We start from the raw sequence: 26,059 nt of genomic DNA on the forward strand, positions 1-26,059 counted from the left end.
CAAGAAAACCTTCAGTTCCTGCCACACGAGGAAATTAGGGGGAAGTTTGAGGGAGTTTGGTACTCAGAAATTGTTAAGTGCTATGATGAGAAGAGAGCAGAAATGTGTAAAGTGTTGAGTGACAAGAAATACCATAAATATGTTACAAATGGGTTTTTCCTGTCCATATCTGAACTTCCAGCAGTAGTTGAGTTATATAGGAAAATTATCTATATCCATTTGAATAAGAGATATAAGGGAAGCTCCTTAAATACCAAGGGTGTCTGGAAAACTCTCTCTTCAGTACAAGACAGCAATTCCATACATCTAAATGTTAATGCCATTTTTTTCCTGACACTAATCCAAGAATTGCTGCAGTATGCAAATTTCTGCAGAATATGGATTGACAAGCCGCAGCCCTTTTTTCCTCGACCATCAACCTTTCTTTTTAGGGAGTTGCCACAAGATTTCTTCCAGTCCCTGAAATACTTTAGCTAGATACTACTCAGTGTCTTGAAAGGGCAGACAGCACAAACTAAAGGCCAACTGGGACAGTCTCCAGTCAGCACCATGGCCATAAGGACTGAGCACATGGAATTTGTCTTTTATGAAATTTAGAAGAAATAGCACACCAGCTGTATGAGGATTGTACAAGGTACCCATGGTAATGGGACCTTCACTAACTCTCAGGTGTGTCAATCCCCAAAGTCCCAGGACACAGAGCAGCATTCATAGCTGCTCCTATTGGACAGACTTTCCAGCAGCCAATGCAGCCTGGATAGCTGCTGCAGTGAAGATGGGGCCAGAAGAAAACAGCTGAAGTATGTGGGGAAGGAATATATGTGGGGAAGAAAAGGTTATGGCAGCTGAGAAAATTTAATTTTGCTTTGCAGTGTAAAGGGTGTGATTGACAAATGAGGTGTGAGTGCTGAATTCTGAGAGCTCTCACAGCTGAATCTGTATGTTGGTACGACTGACGTAAAAACAGAAAGCAACCACAACTGCAGGCCAAGGCCCTGAACACAATGAGGATCTTAGACAATCTCCCACTCCTCAGTTCCAGCCCTCCCATGCTTCCCACCCAGGCACAAAAAATATCCATGGTTGAGAAAATAAGGGGCTACACTTAAGTCCTGTTCTATAGCCAGCAGGTCTTCTAACTAGAGATCACCAAATGTGCTGACTCCCTTGAGAAATAAAACCAAAACAAAATAAAAGCACCAGCCCGACAAAGGGGCTATAGTCAAGAGAAGTTCCAAAAGTTAGTCTGCAAGTTTCCAGAGCTCACCTCCCCAGCCTGCCACAGACACTAACTCATCAGTTAGTACTGGAAAATGTTCTCTCACTGCTGCTGATGCGTGCAGCCTCAGCTGCTTGGGCCTGCCCACATGCAGAGAGCTCCCTGAGTCCTCACAGCCCAGCCCTGACTACAGTTCATCTCCTGGGTCAGACAGCCAAAAAGTCTAATGATACCTTGGCTACGTTTCACTGCTTTGGTCAAGTCTTGCTTTTTCCAAGCTCTGTTGTTTTGGTTTTCCATGTTGATTAAGAGTTGTGAATGATGAATTTCTCATTAAATCAAGTTTCCTGGGTCTCAATTTTTATAAAAGATCCAAACTGTCCTTTTGGCAAGGTCAGGCCAGGTTTTCCAAAAGGCTCAGTTTAAACAGGAAGCAGATGGCCAAATACCCTCCAGGCTTTGCAAATTAAATAAACTGGCTTCTGAGTCAGTTACCGTTTTCAGATATACTCTCCCATCCACTGAAGTCTGTTAGCAGGAGCAGAACACAAAGAAAATGATTCTCTCTGCTAATACATTTCGTGACAGTTTGCCTAATAAAGTCGTGATTTAGCAACATGATCCATTATTGCTGCAAATGGCAGATTGGGCTCTTTGGCAGAGTAATTACAGATAAGAGCAAGTTGTGAAGCTGCAGATAAAAAAGTGGGGGTGGGGAAGGAATGGTAGCAGTTCCAAGAGCAGATTGGTACAGCAGGACAGACAGAAAAAGTATTCTACTAGTGGTTCTTTATTCTTGAGTAAAAAACTGGTGTGTTAGAATAACCAGGCTGTCAGTACTACTCAGCTTTGTGATCTAGTTCCCTTAACAGCTCCAGGAAACACACAAACCTAGCTGAGCACTCTGTGTTGTCACAGCTGTAGTCCATTAACTGAGAGTTTGGTTTTCAGGGAAAGGAAAGCGGCAGTAGTGATATCAAAGCTCGAATTTAACCACAAGGACCAGTACTCCAACCAGATCTCACAAGCTAAGCAGGGCTAAATCAGCACATGGGAAAAGAGATGACCAAAGTAAAATTCCATGATTAAGGACATTGCCAAATTACACTGCAGCGACCTCAGCAGACCAGGGAAGACTTTGGAGAATTTCCCTGTTCTTGGCATGGACTAAGGTCTTGATTAGTCTGGTAGGTGTAGGACCAGGACAAACAGGAGGCTGTTAGCAGGTAATACATTCATTACAACTAGACCCTGACACAATCAAACACCCAACTCATCAGACTTGTTATATAATTCCTACCATCTGCTCAGAGACCACAAGACAGCCAGATCCTCTTAAGAAGTTTGCACACAGCAATAGTGGAGAGAAGTGTTCCTAATGAGTCATGTCCAGAGAAAACAAAGAGCCTTTGATTCAATCATTTTCCCCTTTCTTTTCTGCTTTACTGCAAGGAAACATTGTGAGTTCACTGCATCTGTCTCAGCTGCCAGCTGTAACTAAAAGGGTGGTATTAACTAAAGAAATACTCATTTATGACAAAGTTTACAACAGTGAACCAACCACTGACTTCCATTATCACTTGACAAATGCATTTGGGGTCAACAGGACTGAGCAGGAGAGCTTGACAAAGCCAGAGGCTGTGGAGTGCCACAAACCAGAGTCAGTGCTGCATCCTCTGGGCTCTGCACAGGCATGGGAGAGGTGACTGGCTGTGCTCTGGGGGCTGCAGACTCCAGAATGAAAGAAATAACCCCATCTAGTATAAATCAGTGTATACCCCTGTTAGGAAGTTGTTCAGAGAAACATAATTTATGTGCACAACGCTCTACAAAAACATTGGAATTGCCTTTTACTGCCCAAGATGGTGACACCAATGAACAGAAGGGGTTTTTTTTTTTTTTTCCCAGACAGTGGCTACTGAGCTGCAACATTTCAATATGGGAAACCAGGAATAGGCTAAGTATCAAATTTTCAGCCACCATGTAGGCAAGCACTGAAGCACCAAAATATTTGTGGTTGCTGGTACCTAATGAAAAGCAGCTAACAGCATGCTTTGAGGAAAAGCTACAGAGCCATCTGGAAAAAAAATCTAAATCAAATGAGGTAATTTACATGTGAATTACTTTAATAAGTGAAATGAGGCAGAAGAGTGCCCAGTTTTGTCTTCGTTGCATGAAAAAACCCCAATATTTTGCTAAAGGAAAAAGAAAGTTACATTATTTAGAGAAATGCATTTTTGAAAAGTAGAGTAATGTCTGGCTTGCACCTAAAGTTCTCTTTGCAGGAGGCAATAGAGAGTGAGGAAGATTCCTGCTATGTTTTACCTATGACTCACCAGTGGTCACCAACAGAATAAGACCAAATGGGCTTCTAAGCCTTCCTTAACTTCTTCACATGCTACCATGGGGATTTTGGAGTGGAGGCACCCATGTTTCCAAATTTATCTGTAAACTTCAGACTGAAATCAGCTTGGAAACTATGAACGACACTGCCCTGTTTTATAGTGGGATACTATTTCTGAACTGTACTGAGGAGATTTTGGATAAGCCTGAAAATTCTTAAAATGAGATTTGTTATTTAAGTAGATGGGGGCATGAAAGACACCTTCTCACTTTTCTTTGTTATTTGTTATTAGTACTTCTATGTGGATGAACCAGTTATTTGCTGATTCCTAACAAACAAGCCCCTCAACCTTGCCTTCTATGAAGAGTTATTTTTCAAGTCTTTAAGCAGCTCACATTTAAACAGCCTCATTTAAACACCTTTTTCATCTCTTCCAAGAATAAAAGAATAAGATAAATGTGAAGAGATGAATTTGCTAAAATAGCAGGTGAGAATACAGGCACTGCTGAAATTATGAATCCATAAAGAAATATGAAAATTCTTTTTTTAAGTCTACCCTTGACATTTTTATTCCTTGTTTAATGTTCAAGCTGGAATTGGAAATGTTTTTTTTTCTTCCTGTTTGGTAAACCACTTTCCATAAGTTGCTCATTACATGCTGTATTCAGCTTTTGCTATTGGTCCCAAATGTTGCAAGGTAATGGAGTTCAAAAATAGCAATCCTCCACATTTTACTGGGTAGGCAGTTGCATATGAGGCACTCAGTTCTCAACAATTCCTAGGGTTTGAGCAATTTAATGCAGTTCCAGACCCTGTCCTGCCCAGAGGGGTGTGCTCATCAGGAATTCTGGGAAGGTGGGACCCTGAGATGTTTTACTGCAGATGAGAAGGCAGCACCCTCTGCTCAGTCAATACCCTCTGCCTATTGCAAACCCTTTAGTAATTGAGCTTAGGAAACTGTCACAAGATCCTACCTGCAAGCCTCCAAAATCAAGTTTTGGTACTCAGAGCCTCATAAAGAATTCTGTGAAATTAGATTTCAATTTCTTTCGGCAACTTGGAATGTATTTTAAAATGCAAAGACAGAGCAAGAATTGGGCCTGCCAAGCTGACCATTTCCAGAGCTGGTTTGGTGCACTCTGTGCACTCTATAGCCACCAAGAGGGACAGGGTTTCCAAGAGGACCTTCTTATAATCTCAGCATTTTGTGCAAAATCATTACACCACTGTTTCTATGAGGAAAATGATCAGCAAATTCTGAATTTTCTTATTTGTAGAACAGACAGAAATAGAGACAAAAGGAGTTGCCAGAGGCCATGCAGTCAACAGCAGAGACTGTTTTAGGACCTAGATAAGATTTTATCATCTACAGTATCCAAAATAATGAATTAAATAATTTGCCAAATATTTCAGTATCAGCTCTTTCTTTAGGGAAGGAACTGCGTCACTTTGTGTGATTGCAAATTTCAGGCAAACAAAAGACTATGTAATAATCATATCTTTTAAAGATTAGAACCTTACATTTTAGCAATGAATCATTTCTAAAACAAAGGCAAATGAGGAAGAAGGGGGAGGTCATGAATAGATCCCTGATAGACCAACATCTTTTCCCACAAACAAGATGCTTGGACATTGTGCAAAGATATGTAGTGAAAGTTTTGTTTAATTTCTTGCCCTCTACATAGGTTCCTCCCAGCCCATTGTGGAGAACATGGAAAATTAACTTGCCTTAAAAAAGCAATTACAGCAGCTTGGCACTTTTCCATTCCATACACCGTGAATATCTGACTGTAGCAGCATTTCTCAGGAGCAATATGAAAATACTATTGCAACTGCTGTACAGAGCTGAAGGGTGACAGACAGCATGACACATTCCAGAATGTCTCCAAGAGAATCACAGAGTGTCATTACCAGCAACTTCTTACCTGACAAGATTGCAAATTGCCTGTGGAGCTGCTCTATTATATCCACTGCTACCAGCGGCCGAATCTCCTGCTGCATGATTTCATCTGTGCAAGGGAAAACAGAAATCTTCCGTGAGTTCATAAAGCCTCAATGACAATTTTTTCCTCCTTTAACAACCCAGCAAAACAAAGATGACACTCCAAGCCTAGCCAGACTATTGCCTGAGCTATTATATGACTATTGTGGTAAAGATTATGGTACTTACACAGTCTCCTCTTCAGCCTATTAACTTCATCTATTGCCTTGTGATTTCAGAGAGAGCTTTTCATAAACCAGCTCCAGCGGATTTGCCAGAGCTTGCCACAGGTTTGCTCAAGCTGACAGCTGCTCCTCACCACTTCAGGTTCCATATTAAGTCACTGCATTTGGCCTCCCACTACAGCAGTTTTTCAGTCTTTGAAGCAGTGAAATCTACTCCGCATACATGGCCCTGTTCCACCCTGAACTCCCCGAGCTGTGCTGGAGGACTTTGTGTAGGCAGCCAATCCACAAGAGTTTCCTTTCCCGATGCTTTTTCCGCTACAAGCAAATTCATAGTAAAAGGAGGAAATCAGAGGCTGTGAGAGTTTCTTCTCATGAAAACAAAGCCTGTTATTTTAACTAAGCCTGTTAGTTTAAACACTAAAATGGTAAAAAGTAACTTGGCAAGCAGCTGGGCAAAAAATGACCTCAATTTTTGTGTGTGATCTATGGAGTGAAAAGCAATTATAGTTTCACATGGAGCTAATTTGATCTCTTTTTGTAACAGGTGCACCCAGTTATTTTCCCCACTCTTCACACCAGTCTAAAGCAGCAACATTTACAAGAAATATCTGCCAACTTAACTGGCAGGATCAAGGTTTATGTTCTGATGACACCTATTGGAACTACTCCTTTAGCCACTGTACAGAACAACAACCATTCCTGGTGTTGTACAGATCACCTCTAAGTACCCAGACAGCAGGTGGAAGGAAGGAGGCTGGGTCCAGATAGACCACAGACCTCTCAGAGACTTGCCCAGCCCTCCAGGGTAACAAACCTGCCAGTAGTTAAGTTTGTGTTTGATGTTTGCCAATGTGAAGACATCATTAATATTAACCAGTCTTGAGCAAAACAGAAATTCCACCACACACCCAACTCCTATTTAGCTTTATTAGCTTGCTCTAAACATAGCTTGGTTTCTGGTTTCTAAATATCCTCTTTATTCAGAAGGTTTTTGTGATGTAAAGATAAAATGAAGCAAAAGAAACAAGAACTGCAGAGTACCAGCTAGTTCTTATCAAATCTCCTGCCTGGGCAAGACAAACCTCATGGGGTTGCTGTAAAAGCCACACTCAGGAGGAGATGTTCAGATGATGAGAAAGGTGGTACAAAACACATTTGGTGACTAGGAATCACACATCCAATAAGTCGGTACAGTTCATACATTGACATGCTGGGAAAAGCAATTGCAGCAAAAGAAACCAGCAGGAGACAGAAAATCTGAGAAAATAAGGGAAGGTGCCTCACAGCCCAATGGGCAAATCAGATCATGTGGCTATGAAATGTCAGCAGTGTAGCCACAGCACTCAAGGTCCCATTTTCACTTCCTCTAGGACAGTGCTTAAAGGTATTTACTCCCCAATATGGAAGAATTTGTAATACCATCACAGCATAGACCTTGCAGTAATAGTCCCAGTCCTTGGACACATGATTGATTACCTAGGGCTGCTGGAGGAAGTTTTTAATCTTTGACTAGAAGAAAAGCTTGAAAAAAAAAATCTTATAAGCAAACAAAAAGACACAAGTCTGGGTTTGTTTCAAAGCTATGACATTTGCCTAGCACCAGTGAGCATTAATCATTTATATCTTCCACTGGCTTTATCCCAGGAAGCTCTGAAGCCTCTCTGGTCTGAACTGCAAGCCAGAAGGCAGCAGGAAGTGCTGCTCACCCTCCTGGGTAGAAGCAAGGGACCATTTTTCTGTGGGACTGATATTCCAGCTGAGAAACCCCTTCTTCAGGGGGAGGTGAGCTGGTATTGAGCTGACAGCCACAGGTTCATAGACACTTCAGAAAAACTTACTGATGACAGGCACATTTAAACACTACATGGGGCCAAGGGGAAGGTTTCAGGAAGCTGAAAATCTGCAGGAACATGACAACTACCTTGTTTCATAGCATCCCTTGCTAATATCTACAGAGGACATTGGACAACTCCTGGTCACTTCAGAGCAGTCCTGCCCTCTGATAAATTCGTATTTCTATAGGCATGCAACTCAAGATCTTATCAAAACCAGCCAAGTGTCTGCAACATATTTATTTTGGGAAACTTGACTCAGACATTTCCCACCTTCTGTGTGATTGCTCTTGTGGTCTTCACTTTTTTTGTTTTTTTGTTTTTTTGGGTTTTTTTTGAAGAGGCAGTTATTCATAGCCTCTGAAATTTCAAAAAGAAAAATTGAATTGTTTGGTGTTACATGAAACAATGCCAATCCCCTACACAGGTCATCAAAGATGAACATTTACATATACCATACAGTTCTTCATTACTTGAATTAATTGAATTTGTCAGGACAATTTAAATATGAATAAGGACGTGATAAAAGAGGAAAAAAAATAAAAGAAACAACTCAGTTCATGTACTCTTGGTTCTCCTCTTAAATTACTATAAATTAAATCCCTTGCAGAGGCCAGTTTCAATGCAGAAGAATTAGGCCTTACAGTTTTGCTTCCCAAGGTTTTCTACCAAGGGGGAGGAAAAGAAAAGCAATTACTACAGCCATCTGTCTGGCACAGCTTCTCCTCCTTCCCAGCTCTCCAGGGAGGCTCACTGCAACTGTGCTATCTGATCCTCAAGGGAAAGCCATTCAGTTATGCTTCATAATTCCTCATTCAACAATGCAACCTGCTTGGGCTTGCAAAAACACACTCATTCTGTGTCTCATCCAGCTCTGTGTGCTCCCACAGCAGGTCTGGAGGAGCTACACCAACAGCAGATGGTTAAAAACAACAAAGAATATCCCCTTGTTCTTTCCTCTCTTCTCTGAGCAGACACAAACTAGTTTACATGCTAATGGCAACTAATTGTTTCCAACAGCACTGGAAAGGTGACCTGCTGGAGTGAGGGACTGGACTGCACCGGCAGATTGACACAGCAGTGTCTGTTGCTCCACCAAGGACAACCAAAGGCCACCAGCCACACCAGGACACTGGGGCTTCTTTGTTTTAAGTGGCTGGAGGCTACAACTGCCTGGCCTTCTGCTGACTGCAGGAGAGGATGGCTTCAATCCCCCATCTGAAGCCACTGCTCTTGGAATAATGGGCTACAAATTTCCAGAGCAAAGTTCATGTCTTCTTAATGACAGCCTAATATGTCATTCACAGTGAAAGAAGACAGCTGACAGTGAAAGAAAATCTTTTCTAAAATAGTCAAGTACATCAGCCTACTTCTACTTTGTGCAAGCTCTGTCAAAAGTTATGCTCAGAGTTCTCATAATTTTTTTGAGAAAAATCAGATTGCTGATGTGATGGGAAAGGGTCAGGCAAGATTAAGCATCAGGCCAGATATTTCTTGGTCAGATATTTCATTTTAAGAACGTGAAAGCGCACCTTACATTATGTGTTCTCATGCTCCTTAGAAAGTACCAAAAGGCAAATCCAAAGTTTGAAAGTGGCAAAATTCCTACAGTCCAGAACTTCTGCCAGGTCCTGAGTCTGCTTTGCTTCCACAAACAACAGCCAAGTCTAGCAGAGCTAAGTTAGATTTCAAGAATTAAACACACTAAGGGAACAAATTTGCACATTTGACTGATAAGGTTTAAGCAGGCTAAAGGATTTGAAAATATTCCGTCCCACCAGAATTCCCAGTTCAAGTCCTTAAGCAAAACATTTCCCTTTTTGAAGGTCAAAAAGAACTTCAAGGTTATTACATCAGAGAAAGAATCTCTTAGTTTGGAATCCTTTTTTAAAATTTCTATTTATTTTTCTTTCTCACCCCTTGTTTACTTTCTGAAAATGTTTGTTTATTCCCTCAGCCCAGGCAGACAAACAGTGAGGTCAGTTACTGATACAAGCTGCTGCGCTACAGATTGTTCTAAAGAGGAACTAAAAATCTAGCTATAAACAGAAGGGAAATCTCATCCTTTCTCTTATTCTTCTGCACATTCCTGCCACCTCTTTTTTTGCTCAGCCATGTTGAGTCAACTGAAAACTAAGCCAGGAATAACATTATTGTAAATAAGGTGAAGCATCATTTCCTCAGTGATTGCTTCTGATCTGGGTTAGCTCTCTGCAAAACTGCTTGAAGGGTACAAGTGCTGGTAATGCATAGGAGGGGTGGGGGTGGCAAAGCCAGGACTACCCTTCCAGGAGAGAGTCACACTTAGGTCAGCTTAGGGCAAAAGCCAAAATGAAGCATAGGTGACTGGTATCAACTTCTCTCTCAGATCAAATTTTCACCAAGCACAACTGTAAAACCTACAAAGAGTATTTGTTTAAAAGCAATTTCTCCTCTCATTAAAGCCAAGTTTCATAGCAGAGTTTGGTAGCTGTCTCCCAAAGACTGAATCTTTCCAAAATATTTAAGTAACTCTTGGTCATGTTTGGAAGTATCTGTTTAAGTTGGTGGATTTTTAGTTGCAACAGCAACCCAGTTTTGTGTACACTTAGATAGTAGAAATCTGGAGAAGCAAGGTTAGGAGCAAGATCCTGTCTTGACTGATGCACTGCCAGCATGTTCCAGCCCCTTGAGAAGGGGACAGATTGAGGCCATGGTGTGGAAGGAATTGCCTTGCAAATTTTCCCAAACAATCTCCATGAAAGGTTAGAAATGCACCTTTCCCTGAAGAGCTCAAAAAGCTGTGAGTCCCAGTGTCTACCTGGGCAGAAGCTGAACTGGTGCCTGATGTGATTTTGTCACACAGCAGATGTGCTCTGAAGTTTTCTCCTGACATCACACTGAGTCATGATTGGTATTTTCAAGGCATTCTGTGCAGTTTAATGATGGAGGTACAGCTTTACCTAGCCTGGCTCTGCAGGCACATATTCCTGCTGATTTTAAGTCTTTCAGGGAAGACTGTTCAAATTCTTCGTATCACTGTATTTTTCAATTAATCTCATTTACTAAATTTGATGCTTATTTTAACATAAAATTATAAGAGTGGAGGTCACAGATTGAAAAGATCTGTTTAGAAGCTGTATTTTCCTGTGCTCCAGGAGTGGTTACAGACTTTAGTAAGCTGTTTTTACAGGCAGGCACAGTACACATTAGGACTCTATGGTTGATTTATAAGGGGAAGAAAGTAGAGCTGTTCATATATAAAACTGAAATCTTGCCCTCCCAAATGGAAATGTACCCTCTAGGCATGATGTCAGCTTTCTAAGCCAATGTCAAAATATTTTGGAATATACTTCCTTGGATGAAGAAACAGATTTTACTGCTTTTTCCATTTAACCACTTCTTCAAAAACAGTCTTTGGATGTTCTTGTATGAAGGAGATTTTTTGTTTGTTTTTAAAGAAGTCTTAAATTTTATTGGTAAATAACAAAAATTTTAAAAGCTTTATTCTGCATAGGTAAACTCCCATTTTAATTTACTGTTGGTACATTCTGCAAAAATACATTGTATTTTGTATAAATTTGTAAAAGTACAAATTTATACTTATAGCCACACTTCAAGGATTTCAATGACTATTTACTGACACCATACATTTGTGCACACATCTAGGAATTCTCCATTAATAATCCCCATTAAAGCTAAATTTACAAACTAATATAAAATTCTCAAAGCACTCTCCACTATTCAGTTAAATTCATATCCTAGCCTATTGTTAAGATACTTATAACACTGCTGTAAAATTGTAAGAGACAGATAAGAAATTATTAACAAATCTTCACTCTGCACTATGAATTATCCATAATCAGAAAAGATCTAAAGAAACACACCATACCACATCATCTGCTCAGCAAGATATTGCTTGATTTCACAGACCACCCCCTGGTGGGGGGATGCTACATCCTACTATCCACAAAACAGAAACTTCCCTAATAAAAGGCATTAAAGGCAAAGGTCCAATCTCAGCATTCAATAAATAAATCCAGATTTATAGCAGCATGGGACATCCCCTTGCCTAGTGCCTCAGCAGTAAAAACTTCTTGATAGTTTCTAATTTTTGCCAGAGAAAAGTTAATTCATCTTCTTCCTAAAATCTGTCCTTCACAACAATGCTGGATTACTAAAACACAAATTCCTGCTCAGAAAATAGAAAAAAAAAAAGAATATTTCCATAATGTCATGTTAAAATTCATCATGAATAACAAAACCCACATGTGGAAAACTGCAAAGCTAAAATATGCTCACTACAATGCCTGGACACTGAGGTAATCAAGAGATCCAGCAGGCTGTACAGCAAACTCCGTTCCTTTCTCCTAGAGCTAGCCAGGAGACAGTTTCATAGCTGAAACTCTATCTCAGAAGAATTCTAGCCACTGGCTTTGCCCTCAACTATTGCATCCAGCAAAATAATTTCAGAGCCTATTCACATAATTTCTGAGCTCAGGAGCTGAAGGGCTGGTTGCTTGCTCACTGCTGAACAGAGGCCAGTTAGTTAAAAAATATTTCCCTGGTTACTGTATCGGAGACAAACAGTGAGCCCCAGCAGGCAGGCACCTCTGCTGCCAGCAGCACTGAGTGTATCTCCGGGACAAACACTGCTCACAGCCCACCTCTGCCCGGGACAGCTCCCAGCCACCCTCCTGCAGCCTCCTCCACGCTGTCACCAGCAGCCCAGCTCAGAAGCCCAGCAGAAAAGCCACAGAAAGACAGGGCAAGGAGCGATGGTTCCCCTGCAGCCACTCACGATCCCTCCCCGGTGAGGCAGCGCGGCTCCTGCAGTCCCGCTGTGGCAATGAGCTCACCCGGGCACAGGGCAGCAGGGAGGGAGGGAGGGATGGAGAGAGAGGCCGCGCTCCCTGGGCAATCCTGGAGCCAACAGCGCTGCACCCAAGGGCTGAGGCTCTGCTGGAGGAGTCTGCACAGAGCGCTTCGGAACAGCTGCGGGGCAAAGCGACAGCAGAGAGCTCCGAGTGCTCCGGGGCCGGGCTTAACCCTGCCCAGGTACAGCTGCCTCTCCACTCGGGCCCCTCCAAAGGGACACTGGGGAGGCTTTCACAGCTTGGCACAAACAATAAAAGGACAGCCCAACAAGCAACAAAACAGACTGACTTTCTCAGACTGAGGCATGGAAAGGGCTTTCATTGAAATAACTTTAAATAATAGGGTGTTCAGGGCCAAGGGAAACCAGCAGTGCTGCTGTGAATTGCTGTGTCGGGTACTATCCCGAAGGCACACCCACACATCAGAACACAGCGCTGTTATTTAAAGACAAGGGAGAAGACTGCACGAGACCTCTGAATTTGGTAGGAAACATGACCTCAGGTTTTGAACGGGGGAGTAATCATTTTGACATATTTAGTTCAATGAATACTTCAGAACACAAGTTTTCAGTGCATGAAGGGAGTACACATGTGGCTTGAAGAAGGTGACATCACACCTTTAGCAGTCTGAAGCAATACTGGGAAGCAACATAAACATTAGGTAACTCATAAAATTTACTGTCCCTTTACTGCCACAACGCCCAGCAGCTCAGCTGCTTTAGATACAAGTCACTCTTCAGCCAGGCTACAGTAGCTGTCCCCTAGGATGTATGATGCAATGGTAATATCTTTCTTGTTCTGTGTCTTCAAGATCCAAAAAGACAAGTGTCATTCATTCTATAGATAAGGAAATTGAGGCACAGGGGTAGGAATCCAGGTCACCAGTTGACCTCAGTTTTTCCCAGCAGTAAATTGAGGAGCAGACCAAAGTTGTTTCTACAGACAGGCTACTGGACATCGGATCTCTCTTAAGGATAATACACCCAGGATTTCCATCCTTCTCCCATCAGCTAACCAACACAAACTATGATAATGCTTATAGTATAGCATGAGAAAACTAACAGGGTTTCTATGTAGTTACAAATGCATGCCAGATGTAAGCAGACATCACCATGCTTGGTACAAGATACACCTGAGAGCTTATGACACCTGCAGCTTTACAGACAGACACTACTTGGTGGATAAAGGTACAACAAGAGAGTGGCAAGATGCATGGATTTTACACTGCACTTCCTTTCTCAGCTTGCCAAACAAGTGAATTCACCAGCTGCAGTGTGTAATGTTACTCTCTGCTGCCTGTACCGGTTTAAACCACAGTTTGGCCACCAAACCAATGGTGTAACCAATGTACAAGATCTGTCTCCCATTCCAGACACGTTTTGCTATCCTGGGAGCTTCCCCTCCCCTTCTGCTTGTGCAGAGTGAACAGACCAGAGCCCTGCTGGCCAGCGAGCCCAGCCCTGCCCCGGGGCAGCCCAGACAGCAGCAGAGCCTGTGCACAGCTGGGTCCCAGCCAGATGTGGGGGAGCCCACGGCCCCCTCCTGGCACCATCCCTCACCTGCCTCCCTGGGAGCACAGAGGGACAAGTGTCACATCGGTCCCAGTGGCTGATCAATGTGCCAGATGATTACAGTCTGAAAAGCACTTTAACCCTGTGTGTAGAGATGCTGCAGAAGCAGCAGAGCGAGCCGTGGAGTCAGCAGATGAAATGCCACTCTGCAAGTGAATGGAAATTACTAACTTTATATTTAGGATAAAAGCAGAACAATGAATTCACCATGGAAGGGGCACCAAGAAATTCCTCAGGCCACTACATTCTCCTCGGGCAGTACTTTAAGTTTCATAAGATAAATTTACACATCAGACATTTTTTCATTTGGGTAATTAGTACAGGTAATTTCAGTATGCATTGGCAAAATGTCTTTGCCAAGCTGAAAAGGCTTAGTTGTGCCTCTCTCAGCAGAACAATATTTTGTACTATCCAAATATTGTCTCACCAGCCCATAGAATAGGGTAATACTGACATTTCAGTTTTTGTTACTGGGAAGCAGCTGTATTACACATTTAAGTATACTTTAAAAGAATAATAAAATTCAAGGACACGATCCTCTCTGGCTGCAATACACCCCAGTTTCCTTGAAATAACTTGCACCATGTCAGCACCTGTCTCCAAACATTCATGTGTTCACCTGTGGGTGTGGGCCACCAAAAGTATGACAAGAAATGGCTCATACCCAAATGCCTCTAACTCAGAGATCATATCCCAGATTCTTTCACTGCAGGACCAGAGAGAACCACTAGGTTCATTGTGTTTGACTTGTTGAACACACAAGATGTTCATGGCAATTGGATTAAACCAGCATTTTAGAAAGCTCTTTAATCTTATGTTAAAGACTTCAGGCAACTGCAAATCTACTGTTTCCTCTAGAGAAGGCCTAACACAAAGAAATTGGCTTGTGTTTTACAGCTCCCACTTTGACTAACAGCCCACTGATTTCTATTGTGCTTTTGACTTGAAAATTTAAATTGCCTCCCATTTCATCCATTCTCTGACAGATGTCACTTCTTGAGCCTAGGGGTAAAGTCAAGGGAAAATGGAACACAGTACCCCTTTACCCCTTCCCATTTCACCTCAGCTTTTCCCAATGCTAGCAAATTATGACCTTACTAATTAACAGTATCCCAATTTAAAAATCAGGTCTGCACTCCTGTAGACCTCCTCAGAGGCATCCCCAGAAGCACACTGTCTCAAGGTGTGACTCAGGAGTTTAGACAAATAGCCTAAACTCAACAATCCCCAGTATAATGACTCATAGGCACAGGTTCTGAATATAAATAAGGCATTGACTCTATGCAAAATAAAGATGCTGGGATATTCCAGCTTAGAAAAGGGTGAAAAAAACCAAAACGCTTGGTCAATAATTCTTGTCTGTTGTAAGAAGCTGGAGGATTTTCTTCCCCTTGAAAAATGAAATTAACTAACAGGATCAGAAATTTGTGCAACAAGACACTTGCATAGTCCAAATATTCATATATAGCTGGGCTGCTCCAACCAAGCATTTATTTATCATTATTTTATACTTGATCCTGAGTATCTCTAGTAGATAATGTGGTGAAGAAGCAAAGTCCATGTCTTAGAAAAGTCACTGGTCAGGCTAATCCATAGCAAGATTCAGGTAATAAAGCTGCAGTACAATTTGTATTAAAAAAATCAATACATTAGCACAGGAGAATTGGGTCTTTAAGTGAGGTGTGAAGCAGCAGAACTGGCTGAATTTGGAGAATGAGCTCTGTGGGTATAACCAGGGTGAGAGCTCTGCACAGGCACTCTCCAACCTCCCAGCACACTCAGCACCATTCTCCCCTGAAATCTTCTCCCCAGGCAGTTTACACTACAATTTAGGTAATAAAGAAAAGCAAACTGGGCTATTATATTGTGGTAATAAGTCCCACAAGTTAACAAAACATTGCCAATTATAACAATCTGTCTATCCATGTTTAATGCTTTTCCATTTTGCTGAGCTGTTTCTTGCTCTGGTATCATGGGAGAAAGGGAAAAACATAAATACCCACAAGGCCTCTGCTCTAACTTGCCCTCTGAGAATTTGTTCTCTTGATCTTTGCAGTTCTACATCTCTCTCAGAATTCTTTTAAATGAAAATCAAGCCGTGCCTTCACCATTTGTCTCATAATTGTCTGGACCTTTCTGATTAGGTAAACAGGGTTTTAGTATTTCTCAACCACAGCAGAGCACGCTGCATATGAATGGGAACAGGTGAAAAGAAACACAAGCATCTAAGATAATTGTCTTTTCTCAGAAAAACCTCTGTGGAAAACAGAATATTTTATTTCAGCTATTATATATGCAATGAGAGCCAGCTGAAAAAAGTTGTCCCAGGTCCCCCTGGTAGCATTTTTTACTAAAGAGAAGAAGAAATACTGAATGCAAATAGAACCAGAACAATTTGAGCAATACACAAGGAGGCACTGTGACTGAGTCTCAAAGGATTTAGAAATACGTTCCACTTATCCTTCAGATTTTGGTCTTCACATGAAATAGCCACTTTCTCCAGTAACCAGCACTTTTGTGGAAAGGTCAGTCATTTGAAAAAGGAAAGCATTTCTCATTTATTTTACTACTAAAGGTGGAGAAGCTCCAAAAAGTCCAACAAATTTCAGTCCCAATTCGTTTCAGATGAGATTTCTTTCCAGAGATAGCACCATAATTCCTTAACCACTCAGTACTTGAGTCCCTATTCCTCCCTGAACAGATGGATCTGAAGAATTGGTTTTCAACTCCAGCAGTAACAGAGACACAGCAGTAGGACTGAGAACAACCTCCAATGATTGCTGGACAGACAAAACTGCAGCATTCCTCTGTCCTACAGAGGACAAAAGCAGAAGCAATGCTAGCACAACAGACAGGTCCCTGTCCTACTGGCAAGGAGCCTCCTGCCTGGTTTTGCAGCAACAGCAAAATCCTGAAAAGCCTCAGTAATAAACTGCATATTCCTGTCTGCAGATTCACTACCCTGATTTAAGCAGCCACCAGCCTTGAGCACAGATGAAAAACACACAATTATTCCTCTAAAAATATAAAATTCCCTTGCAGCCCCAAGCTCCACAGCATGCAGAGACAGTCATAGCCAGCACAGGATCATTCATCCATGTAAAATCCCCGTGGGTACATGATCCCCTTGAGGACTTGAGCATCACAACAAGACAGGCTGACTAGGAGCATTTGGGGACAAAGGGGCCAGTTGGACAAGAGGTGTCCTCAAGCATTAAAGGTGTTCACCAGCAGCAGGGTGACATAAATAGTCAGGTCCATGATGAAAAGACATGTGAGCCACTGTGCAAGAATGATGCATTTCATGGCAAGAGGCCATGCTTTGCTTTCAGCCTCAGTATGTGTTTTGTGAGGAACTGAGGGCATTCCAACAATGATCAGCCCTGGGCTGGGGTCCCTGCCACATCTCTCCCTGGCTTTCTGGGGGCTCCTTCCCTTTGGTTCTCATACTGTGCTGTAACCAGCACCTTGGAGCTGCAGCTCCCAGTCTCAAGGTCACATAGTGGTGTTCAAAATAGCACCATTTGTACAGCAGACCCCAGAGGGCCCTGTAGGCAGCTCATATAGCCTGCTGCAGGGAGCCAGGACAGTGGAGCTCTCAGCAGGCATCATGTGTCCATAAGGAAACTGCCCTTCAGCTGGCCCCTCACAGCAGCACTTCTTTTTGTGAGCATTCACTACTTTTTTCCCTTTACCTGAACAGAAGCCTACAACCACACCTCTAACCACTCATCAGAACAAATCACATTGATTGAAAGAAAGCCTTGAAACTTGCATGATCCAGGAATGTGGAAGATCGGACTGGAAGTGGAACACAGGAACTGGAATGGCTTGGCACAACTGCTTGCTGTGGGGTACTGCTGATAAAAGATAGGAAACCTGCAGGTCACTGCAAGCATGTGGCCTCTATTTCTGCTGTAGTTACCTGCATACCTTCCATATCTTCTCATTATGATATCTAATACACAAGATAAAATTGCAACAGAATATTCAAAAGGCTCCACAGGCATGGTCTGTATGTGTGTCCAGGGGATGGACAAGGTGAAAATTGCTCCATATTTTGGAGTGCATGAAGCACTGAGTAAACATCAGCCAACTGGACCTTAGCAACAGTCCAGCTCAACCTTTACATTGCAGAAAGGGTATTCCCTCTAAAATGCTGGTAAGTGAGAACATGCCCCAGGGATCCTGCATTGCCACTATGTTCAGAGAAAGCCACCCTGAGCAAAAGGCAGACAATGAGTCTTTGCTTGTAGGACTAGGTGGGGCAGACAGAATCCAAGTTCTCTGGGACAATCTTTTTGCCTCTCTGTTTATGTAGCACAGACAGCTAAGAGAAACTGGTCTAGTCATCAAAGTAGTAATAAGAAGTAGTCATAGCTGCATCATCAAGATCCACTTTTTATGGAGGCAGGTAATTCCCACTCCTTCTTTACAGATAAGAGAACACAGGCCAAAAAAAAACCTACAATGAACACAAGGTCAGAGTCAGTTCAGAGCAGGAGAAAACAACTCACACAATGTTGTTAGCAACTCCTGTGCCACCTTGCCAGCTCCTTAGCCCCCAATCTGTGTCACCACACACAGAGCTGCCCCAGTGTGTTCTCACAACTCACACATCTCCAATACCTGCAGCTGAAGGCACCCTGTCCTCAGCAATAACTGAACTTCTGCCCCTGTGGCAGCTTTGCTGGCAGAATTTAATACTAAAGCAGCAAAGATGTTTTCTGCCTCACAAAATGACAACAGGCTCAGGCTGATCTGACATGCTCTCTGTTTCCTAGCAAAAAATTATTTTCCAAGGGATTTCCACCCATAATACTATGCCAGGTAGTCTCTCAATATGAGAGGCAGAGAAGGTGTTTCCCTGGGAACAGTAACCATGGCAAAGCCCTTACCAGTCTCTTCCTCTCTCTACTACAGGAAGAAAAAGAGCAGCAGATGCCTGAGCTCTGCCTCCAGCAGGTCCACAGGCCCACAAAGCCATAAGCAACCTGATCAAACATTCAGGAAGGAACTCCAATGAATCCACTGTCTTTTACTGGATACCAGACATTTCTGCCCTGCCTCTCTGAACTCGGAATGCCTCGGTACAAAGAGTGCAACTGGAAACATCAGTGTTACTGAGAGGTCAGCCAAATACAACAATGCATAGGTAGGCACTGAGCCCAAAGATCAGCATGGATGGATCACCCATAGAAGCAGAGGTACAATGGACTGGCTTTGCACTTTTCAAACCCTGACATTGTGCATTAGATCCCTGTTAAAGAAAGCATCTGCAAAGCCCAGTGTGTGAGCAGTGGCTGCAGCCGATACCCTGCTTCTGAGCCACCTTTTTCTACAGAATATTCTCCATTTACCAGATCAAATGCAACTCTTGCAGAAGAGCTAATTAAATAATAATAAACAATTTAACTTCGAAGTGCAATCATATTGCATCTTTTTGGGAGTCTTCAACATGCACTAGTGAACACCTTGCAAATTGCTGGATTTGAGGTTTACTAAGTATTTATTCAATTTAACGGGGGAAATCAAGGGGGGCTCTTTGAAAAATCTTCCTCTCAATGACACAGAGAAAAAGTGTTCTGTGATTCAGCAATTTTGATATGTGAATAGACAGTCAACAACCTAGATTTCAACTGCATCACTCTACTTCAGAGTTAGCATGCAATTAGCACAAATTGCTAGGTACCAGTACCTTATACTAGCAACCTCCTGAGAGTGGAATACTGCCCTGTACCTGGGCTGACTCAGAGCACAAAAAGCTTTGTTTGCTACTTTCCAAATACAGTGAAACCAAAGTCTTTACAGAGAGGAAGATATTGACCTTCTACGTAGTAATTCAGGAGCACAGGGTGACAGGGTCAGCTGGGTCACAACACCCACTGCTCCAGCTCTTTACATTTATTTTTAAGAAGTATTTTCCGTGCACTACCCCGACACATACAGAAAACTCAGTGTCTTACACCTGAATGAAATAAACATTTATTCAGAACGAGTCTAACATTCATTTTAACTCCTTTAGGTCAAATCACTGCAAGTATCCCAGAAATATACAGCCAAGTCAAACACTGCAGTCACACCTGAGGTAATACCCAATTCCAGCCAGTTGCCTTTAATTATTACTGACTCCTCAGAGAAAGCATTAAGAATATAATCTGTTTTTACAAATTGCCTGGGGATGCAATGCAATTACCACAAGGAGAAGATGCTATTTTGTTCAAGGATGCTACACTTACCTTTCTTTGCCATGCGCTCCAGTCTAACGCACCCTCCTATAAAATCATGGTAAGATTTCATTTCTCCTTCTGTGATCCGGACAGCAGTGAAAGGCAGATTCCTGGGTACCTGTTGTCCACATTTCCGACACCGAGAAGCCATTGCCACAGCTCAGGAGACTCCTGTCAGGAATCTGCTCTCTGTTTGCTGGAATCCAGCCTGATTCTTCAGCTGACAGTCCAGCCTGGTGACTTTATCCCACTTAGTTCATTCAAGGTCACCCTCGCCAGCAGGATGTTCACCATTGCAATTGGCTAAGACTTTTATAGGCTTACTGACTGTGTTTGTTTCTCCCTCCTTGCCTTCAATATCAGTTTACTTTAATCTCTCATTCAGAATGAAAGCTGTGAACCTCAGCGCAGCCCATGCCCTGAATGGCTTCCTTATCATTAATTTAAAGCTGTCTTATAAGCAACAATGAAGAGAGAAGATCCCAGAAGCACATTGCAAGATCACAGAACGACTCTTAATGAGCATGCCAGATATGTTCACAAAGAATTTTTCTTTGAGAAAAGGTTTTTCTTCATGATTTTTCATTCCTTTCAGGCTTATGATTTTATGAGTCTTCATCTCTGAGAATGAATTTTTTTACTTCTGCATTTCAGCTTGGACGGTGCAAGGAGACTGCTCTGCAGAGCTGCTCAACCAATTACTCACACGTCTGGCAGTGGCACTGGGAGGCTGCAACTGTACAGAAAAGCCCTCTGCTGCTGTGCACAGTCCCTGCTCATAAGATCTGATAATCGAAATGAACAGAGTAGCAAATGGAGGACAAGGGAAATATTGTTGGCAGACATGCTCTGCTAGCTAAGCAACCCCCCAACTAATTTTTTTTAAACAAAGAAGTTGGATCCATTAGTTAGACACCAAACTCAGATATTTGAAACATTCATTTAGAAATCCTCCTTGGAAGGAGCTGGATATTTAAGCTGACTTTTTTTTCCATTTTAACAATTACAATAACACAAAACACTGGTTAGAGAGCCTTATGAAGAAACTAGTTATTGGGGAATTGAGTGCAGAGAGCACTCAATCCTGACAGAGTGAATTAAAAAGGAGCTTCCCCTAGGATCAGCAGGGGACTGCACAGGAGATGCACAACAGGCACAAGGCCAGCACTGGTGACAGTGCAAAGAATACAGTGAGAACCCAATGAATCAGGGCTGAGCTGCCACCCAGAGCTCAACTGCAGCGACCTGAGCACACAATGAGTTTCCTGTGAGGATCTTAGACACAGATCGAGAACCTTTGCCCTCCTGTGCCTCAGTCACTAGCACCTGTTGGCACTTTACACAGTGCCAGAACATTCAGTGCTCTTCAGCTCGTGGCCTGCTCAGATCACAGCTGATTCCTAGATGTGGAGTGGGAAAGCAGAAGGCTAATTAATCCAGAGAATGACCTAGAGGGGACAAAAATGTCCAGGAGAAAAAAGCCTCCTATGGTGCCATTACTAAAATGCTGAATAACTGGCTGGACTGCATTGATTGCCTGTAAGCTGAAACACACAGAAATCAACTCACCTGCCCCTACTTCCTTCCCTTTCCATGAACTTGCAGCTTTTCCCCAGCCAGCTTTGCTGCCTCATGCACACAGAGAGAGATGTTTAAGCTTCCTAACCCAGCACACACAAACTGGCCATGTCATCAAACAGCTACCAGACTTGAGAACTGAGTCTCAGAACCTCTTCTTTTGATGAAATGAAGCTATAAAGGACATTTCCACTCTTAAAGGTAAAAGATTTTACTACCCTCACCTCCAAATTTGCTGTGTGGTATGAAGTTGCTCACTCTCCTGCTCTTTGTCTTTGCCAAAACCCTGCCTGCAAAGTGAGAACACTGATGTACTGAACTGTTGAATAACCTGATTCATTAGCATTTGTAAAATATTTATTAGAGCTTCCATAGAGCAATCCCTAGGGGAGAGCAATACTTTAGGTAGGGAGACCAGTGGCACAGAAGGCAGAAATACTTTGTAGAAAACTGTCATGATGAGATAAGAAAACTAGAAACACAACCCTGCAGTTTTATCTTTAAACGTTTCCTCCCTATTTTCTTTCATCACAAGGGTTCATGGTGTCCTTCCTTACACAGACAAACATGATATACCTTGGCAAATAAACTTTTCTGACAATATATTCATGTCTGACATACACAGAATAATTGCACTTCAACCCTGCACACAGAGATAAACAATGAGGAAGAATCCAGCATTTGTGGAAATACATTTCTGTCTGCCATCCTTCCTTGTGAATGCTGTTCCCCACCAGAATCCACATGGCTTAGGAACAGGAGGATCTGTGATTTGCTGCATTCCAAGGGGGAGACTTGATGCTGGAAGTGGATGCAAGAAGAAATCTGCCCTAGATGTAAGCTTTGGAAGCACAGGTAGCCACACAGCACACAACAGGGAAATGTTCTAAAATAATTTCCCAGTCTTTCCCCAGGAAAGCCTGATCCATCACAATGCTAAATAAAAACCTCTGCTGCCTGGGGTACCACAGCCATCACCCAGCTCCAGACAAAAATAAGCTGGCTGCAGCTGCTACACATTTAGCAACAAGGCACATAAGGGTCATCTCAGGGTCTGAGTGCTGTGATGGATGGACAGAAGGATCTGTTTGCTCTACTGTAAGTTTCATTGAAGTCCCATTCACAAGCTGGGCTAGCTTCTCCTGACACATATGGAAAACCTGACATGGGAGAACTGAGACCAACCTGGTTTTACCACACAAATGACCTCTTCTGTACTGCTCTGGCTGTGTCTGCACAGGAGCTGCAGTGAGGGCTGCCTTGCAGGAATTCTTCTATGTAACATGTTACCAAACACACACTCTGTGTGGATGATGGGGAATTCACAAATTTCCTCCATTAGCTGAAAGGTACCAGTCTGTTTGAAAGAAAGCTGTAGTGAAGGGAACAGGTACAGAAAATGGTAGGCAGGCTTCCTTGGGTCTTCTCCTTTCCTGCTGCTCTAAACACCCATAGCAAAATGATTGGAAAATTGGTCATGAATTGCCAGCATTGCCTAGCAAAATCATCTGGGTTGGTCTGTCAATTAATAAGCAAGTAAATAAATGTAAGAAAGTGTCATCAGAAATTAAAAAAAAAGAAAAAAAAAAAGAAAAAACCCCACCCCATGACCCAGATACCTTCAGATGCCACTACCCAAAACAGCCTGCAGAACTGCACTAGTTCCTAGTTTCATTAGAAATACCAGTTTGCCTTGGAATTGATGCTTGCTGGAAAGTGCTTAAGTGCTTGCTGCTATGACTGTGTGACCAGAGGATGGCAACAAATTTAAAGTCAGCTCAGTTAAATCCGTTTAAGCCCCATATCTCTTCTCATGAAACAAGATGCTTCTGCCTCAAAAAGCAGTGCTGTGATGGTTGGTATCACTGTTAAGCACAAAACACACAACAAACATATTGGATCTCAATGATGCTGAGCCCTTATCACAACGGACATAAATTCTTGTGAAGAATCAAGATTTGAGTTTGGGAACAGCATTTATCTGTCAGAGGAAGGAGGAAGAGAAGTCTGCTTCTGCTGCATGTGTAAATGAGGCAGCTAGAAAACACTGTAAAACACTCACTGTTTGCAGCTTACCCCACACAGTCATTAAAGCAATTGAGGGGAACAGGCATTGCTTTTCCATCAGAGCCTTGCAAGAACCATTAAGAAATTTTAGTGTAGAAGGGACTGAAAAAAATATCTCTCTTATCCACCAACATTATAGAGACAACAAAACATAAAAACCCAACAGAGGTGTCTTATTTATTCATGAAGACCAGCTCCCCACACTTAAGTATGTAGTATTCCAAAAATCTAAGAAATAAGTAATCTAATTCCAATGCCACTATAAAGACTGATACAAACAGAAGCTAAGAAAATAATCTATATTTCTTTCCTGAAACTCCAGCTTCACATTTTCCTATTTCATGATGTTTTCCCTGATGTTTGAACTAATCTTTGATAGCTATGCTGAAACACATTTTCATTTTGCATATAGCTCAATAAACTTCCTTCTGCCTCCCCACCTCCCAGATCCTGAATCTGATAAGCCATTTCAGTAGTTTAACACAAAGGTTTCTTTTCAGAGCACTCTTGGTGCAATGGTAACATCCATTCCAGTGTTCAGCTAGAAAGTAGAAACCAGTCTTTTTTATTAACTTTCATTTATTTTCTTCCAACTAATAAAAAGCAGACCAGGACTTCCTCTCCCTCCTTTTTTAATAAAGGGCTACATCCCAGGCATGGTTTTAAACCCCAAGGAGTTAAAGGAACAAGCAGAGGAAAAATGTTCTTGAAATTCCTTGTAGTATACAGCACTGTTGCAACTGCAACATGCAGTTCCTGCACTAGAAGGCTCTAATTCCAGTGCCATATGGCTTCAGAATCTCATTACACTGATCTGCTTAAAGTGATTTCTTAACGGACAAGCAAAACATTTTTGGTCACCTTCAGCAGAGGGAAACAACAATTCTGCCCCTGTTGACGCACATGAACTCCCACGCAAACTGCCAAAAGCAGGAGTGAGCAGTGAGGATCAAAGGACAACCTTAGCCAAGGAACTTTTGTTGTCATCTCAAAGCTGGGAGGACATCAAGGGTATTCAAGGACCATTACCATCATTAAACAAAAAAAAAAAAAAAAAGAAAAGAAAAAGAAAAAAGAAGAAAATCCAAACCAAACAAACAAAACTGCAGACAAAAAGAAACCCCCAAGCCAATGACATCACTGCTGGATTAGACAAGATTCTCAGGAGATCAGGAGAGGAGCAGAATCTTCACAGGCCAAGCAGTGGGCACGAATTGTTGCTGCACATGTAGGGTTAATTTTACTTGGCTCTCTTGATCTCTGCACCTAAGAGCAGATCACCAAGAACAGAAGGCATTGCTGTCCTGCTAGGCCTCTGCTTGGCAAGATAAACAAACAGATCCCAGAGTTACCAAAGTGTAGTTGGCATAGGGGTAAAGAGTAGCTGGATGCAGGGTTCAGGCTTGGATGCAAAGTGATTCTTGACAGACCTACATGAGACCAAGAGCCTTTCTGAGCAATCTACCCAAAACATAAATGCCTCTTGGCTTAAAGTCATGGGAATAAACTGAGAGACAAGTAAATGCAAAAGAAATACATGAGTGAGACACTGGCTAATGCAGAGAAGGCTGTGATCTATGAAACCAGGCTTGTCAGATCCCCATTCTCCAGCTCCTAAATCCCATCACCAGTGCACAGGCACAGTCTTTGTGTCACGGCCCTCCAGCAGCATCATGACAGCTGGAAAGGACAGACTCTGGACATCGGGTGTTTTATCCTCTCTGTAGTCTGTCACTGACACACTGAGTCCCCTCCAGGGCATGGTTACCCTGATCCTTGCTGTCATCCAGAGCACTGCACTGGATTCATTGCACTTTTCCTCTTTCTTTCCCCCTTCACCTTTTTCTCCCTACAAGGAGCCTCTGGAGCATTCCCAGTGCAGAACAGCTGCTGGATCCATGCAGCCAAGACCACCAGGTCAGCTTCTTTCCCTGAGGAGCAGCTGTGCACATTCCCTGATGGAAACAGCATATTTTTTTTTTGCTTGCAATTCATAACTTGAAACACATAAAGGAGAACCAGAAAGACACAGGGATAAAAATAGCATCTGTGAGCATCACAAGGGCTGTTGATACTCCAGGCTTCTGGACACATGCCAAATGTTAGCTGAACAGGAAGAAAGAGCTTCTCACATTACAAAGTACAGTAAGGGCCTTTCCAGTGTTTTCTTGCCATCTCTCAAGCACTCAACAT

The 26,059-nt window shown here is 42.5% G+C and overlaps 1 protein-coding gene across 5 annotated transcripts in view; it reads right to left on the reverse strand.

The window, feature by feature from the left end:
- MCF2L2 (MCF.2 cell line derived transforming sequence-like 2) overlaps positions 1 to 26,059 on the reverse strand; it is a 151,495-nt gene that overhangs the window by 110,524 nt on the left and 14,912 nt on the right. For 2 of the 5 annotated variants that reach the window (XM_058030766.1, XM_058030765.1), the window contains exons 1-2: positions 20,231 to 20,863; positions 5,489 to 5,572 (exon numbers count right to left, since the gene is read on the reverse strand). In XM_058030766.1, the coding sequence (XP_057886749.1) occupies positions 5,489 to 5,572; positions 20,231 to 20,372 (226 nt within the window). In that variant the 5' untranslated portion in view covers positions 20,373 to 20,863. Of the gene's footprint in view, positions 1 to 5,488; positions 5,573 to 20,230; positions 20,864 to 26,059 lie in introns of those variants that run through there. The other 3 variants (XM_058030762.1, XM_058030761.1, XM_058030763.1) reach the window with 2 other exon arrangements.

This window comes from Melospiza georgiana, chromosome 10, assembly GCF_028018845.1.
Source record: "Melospiza georgiana isolate bMelGeo1 chromosome 10, bMelGeo1.pri, whole genome shotgun sequence".
Lineage (NCBI taxonomy): Eukaryota > Metazoa > Chordata > Aves > Passeriformes > Passerellidae > Melospiza > Melospiza georgiana.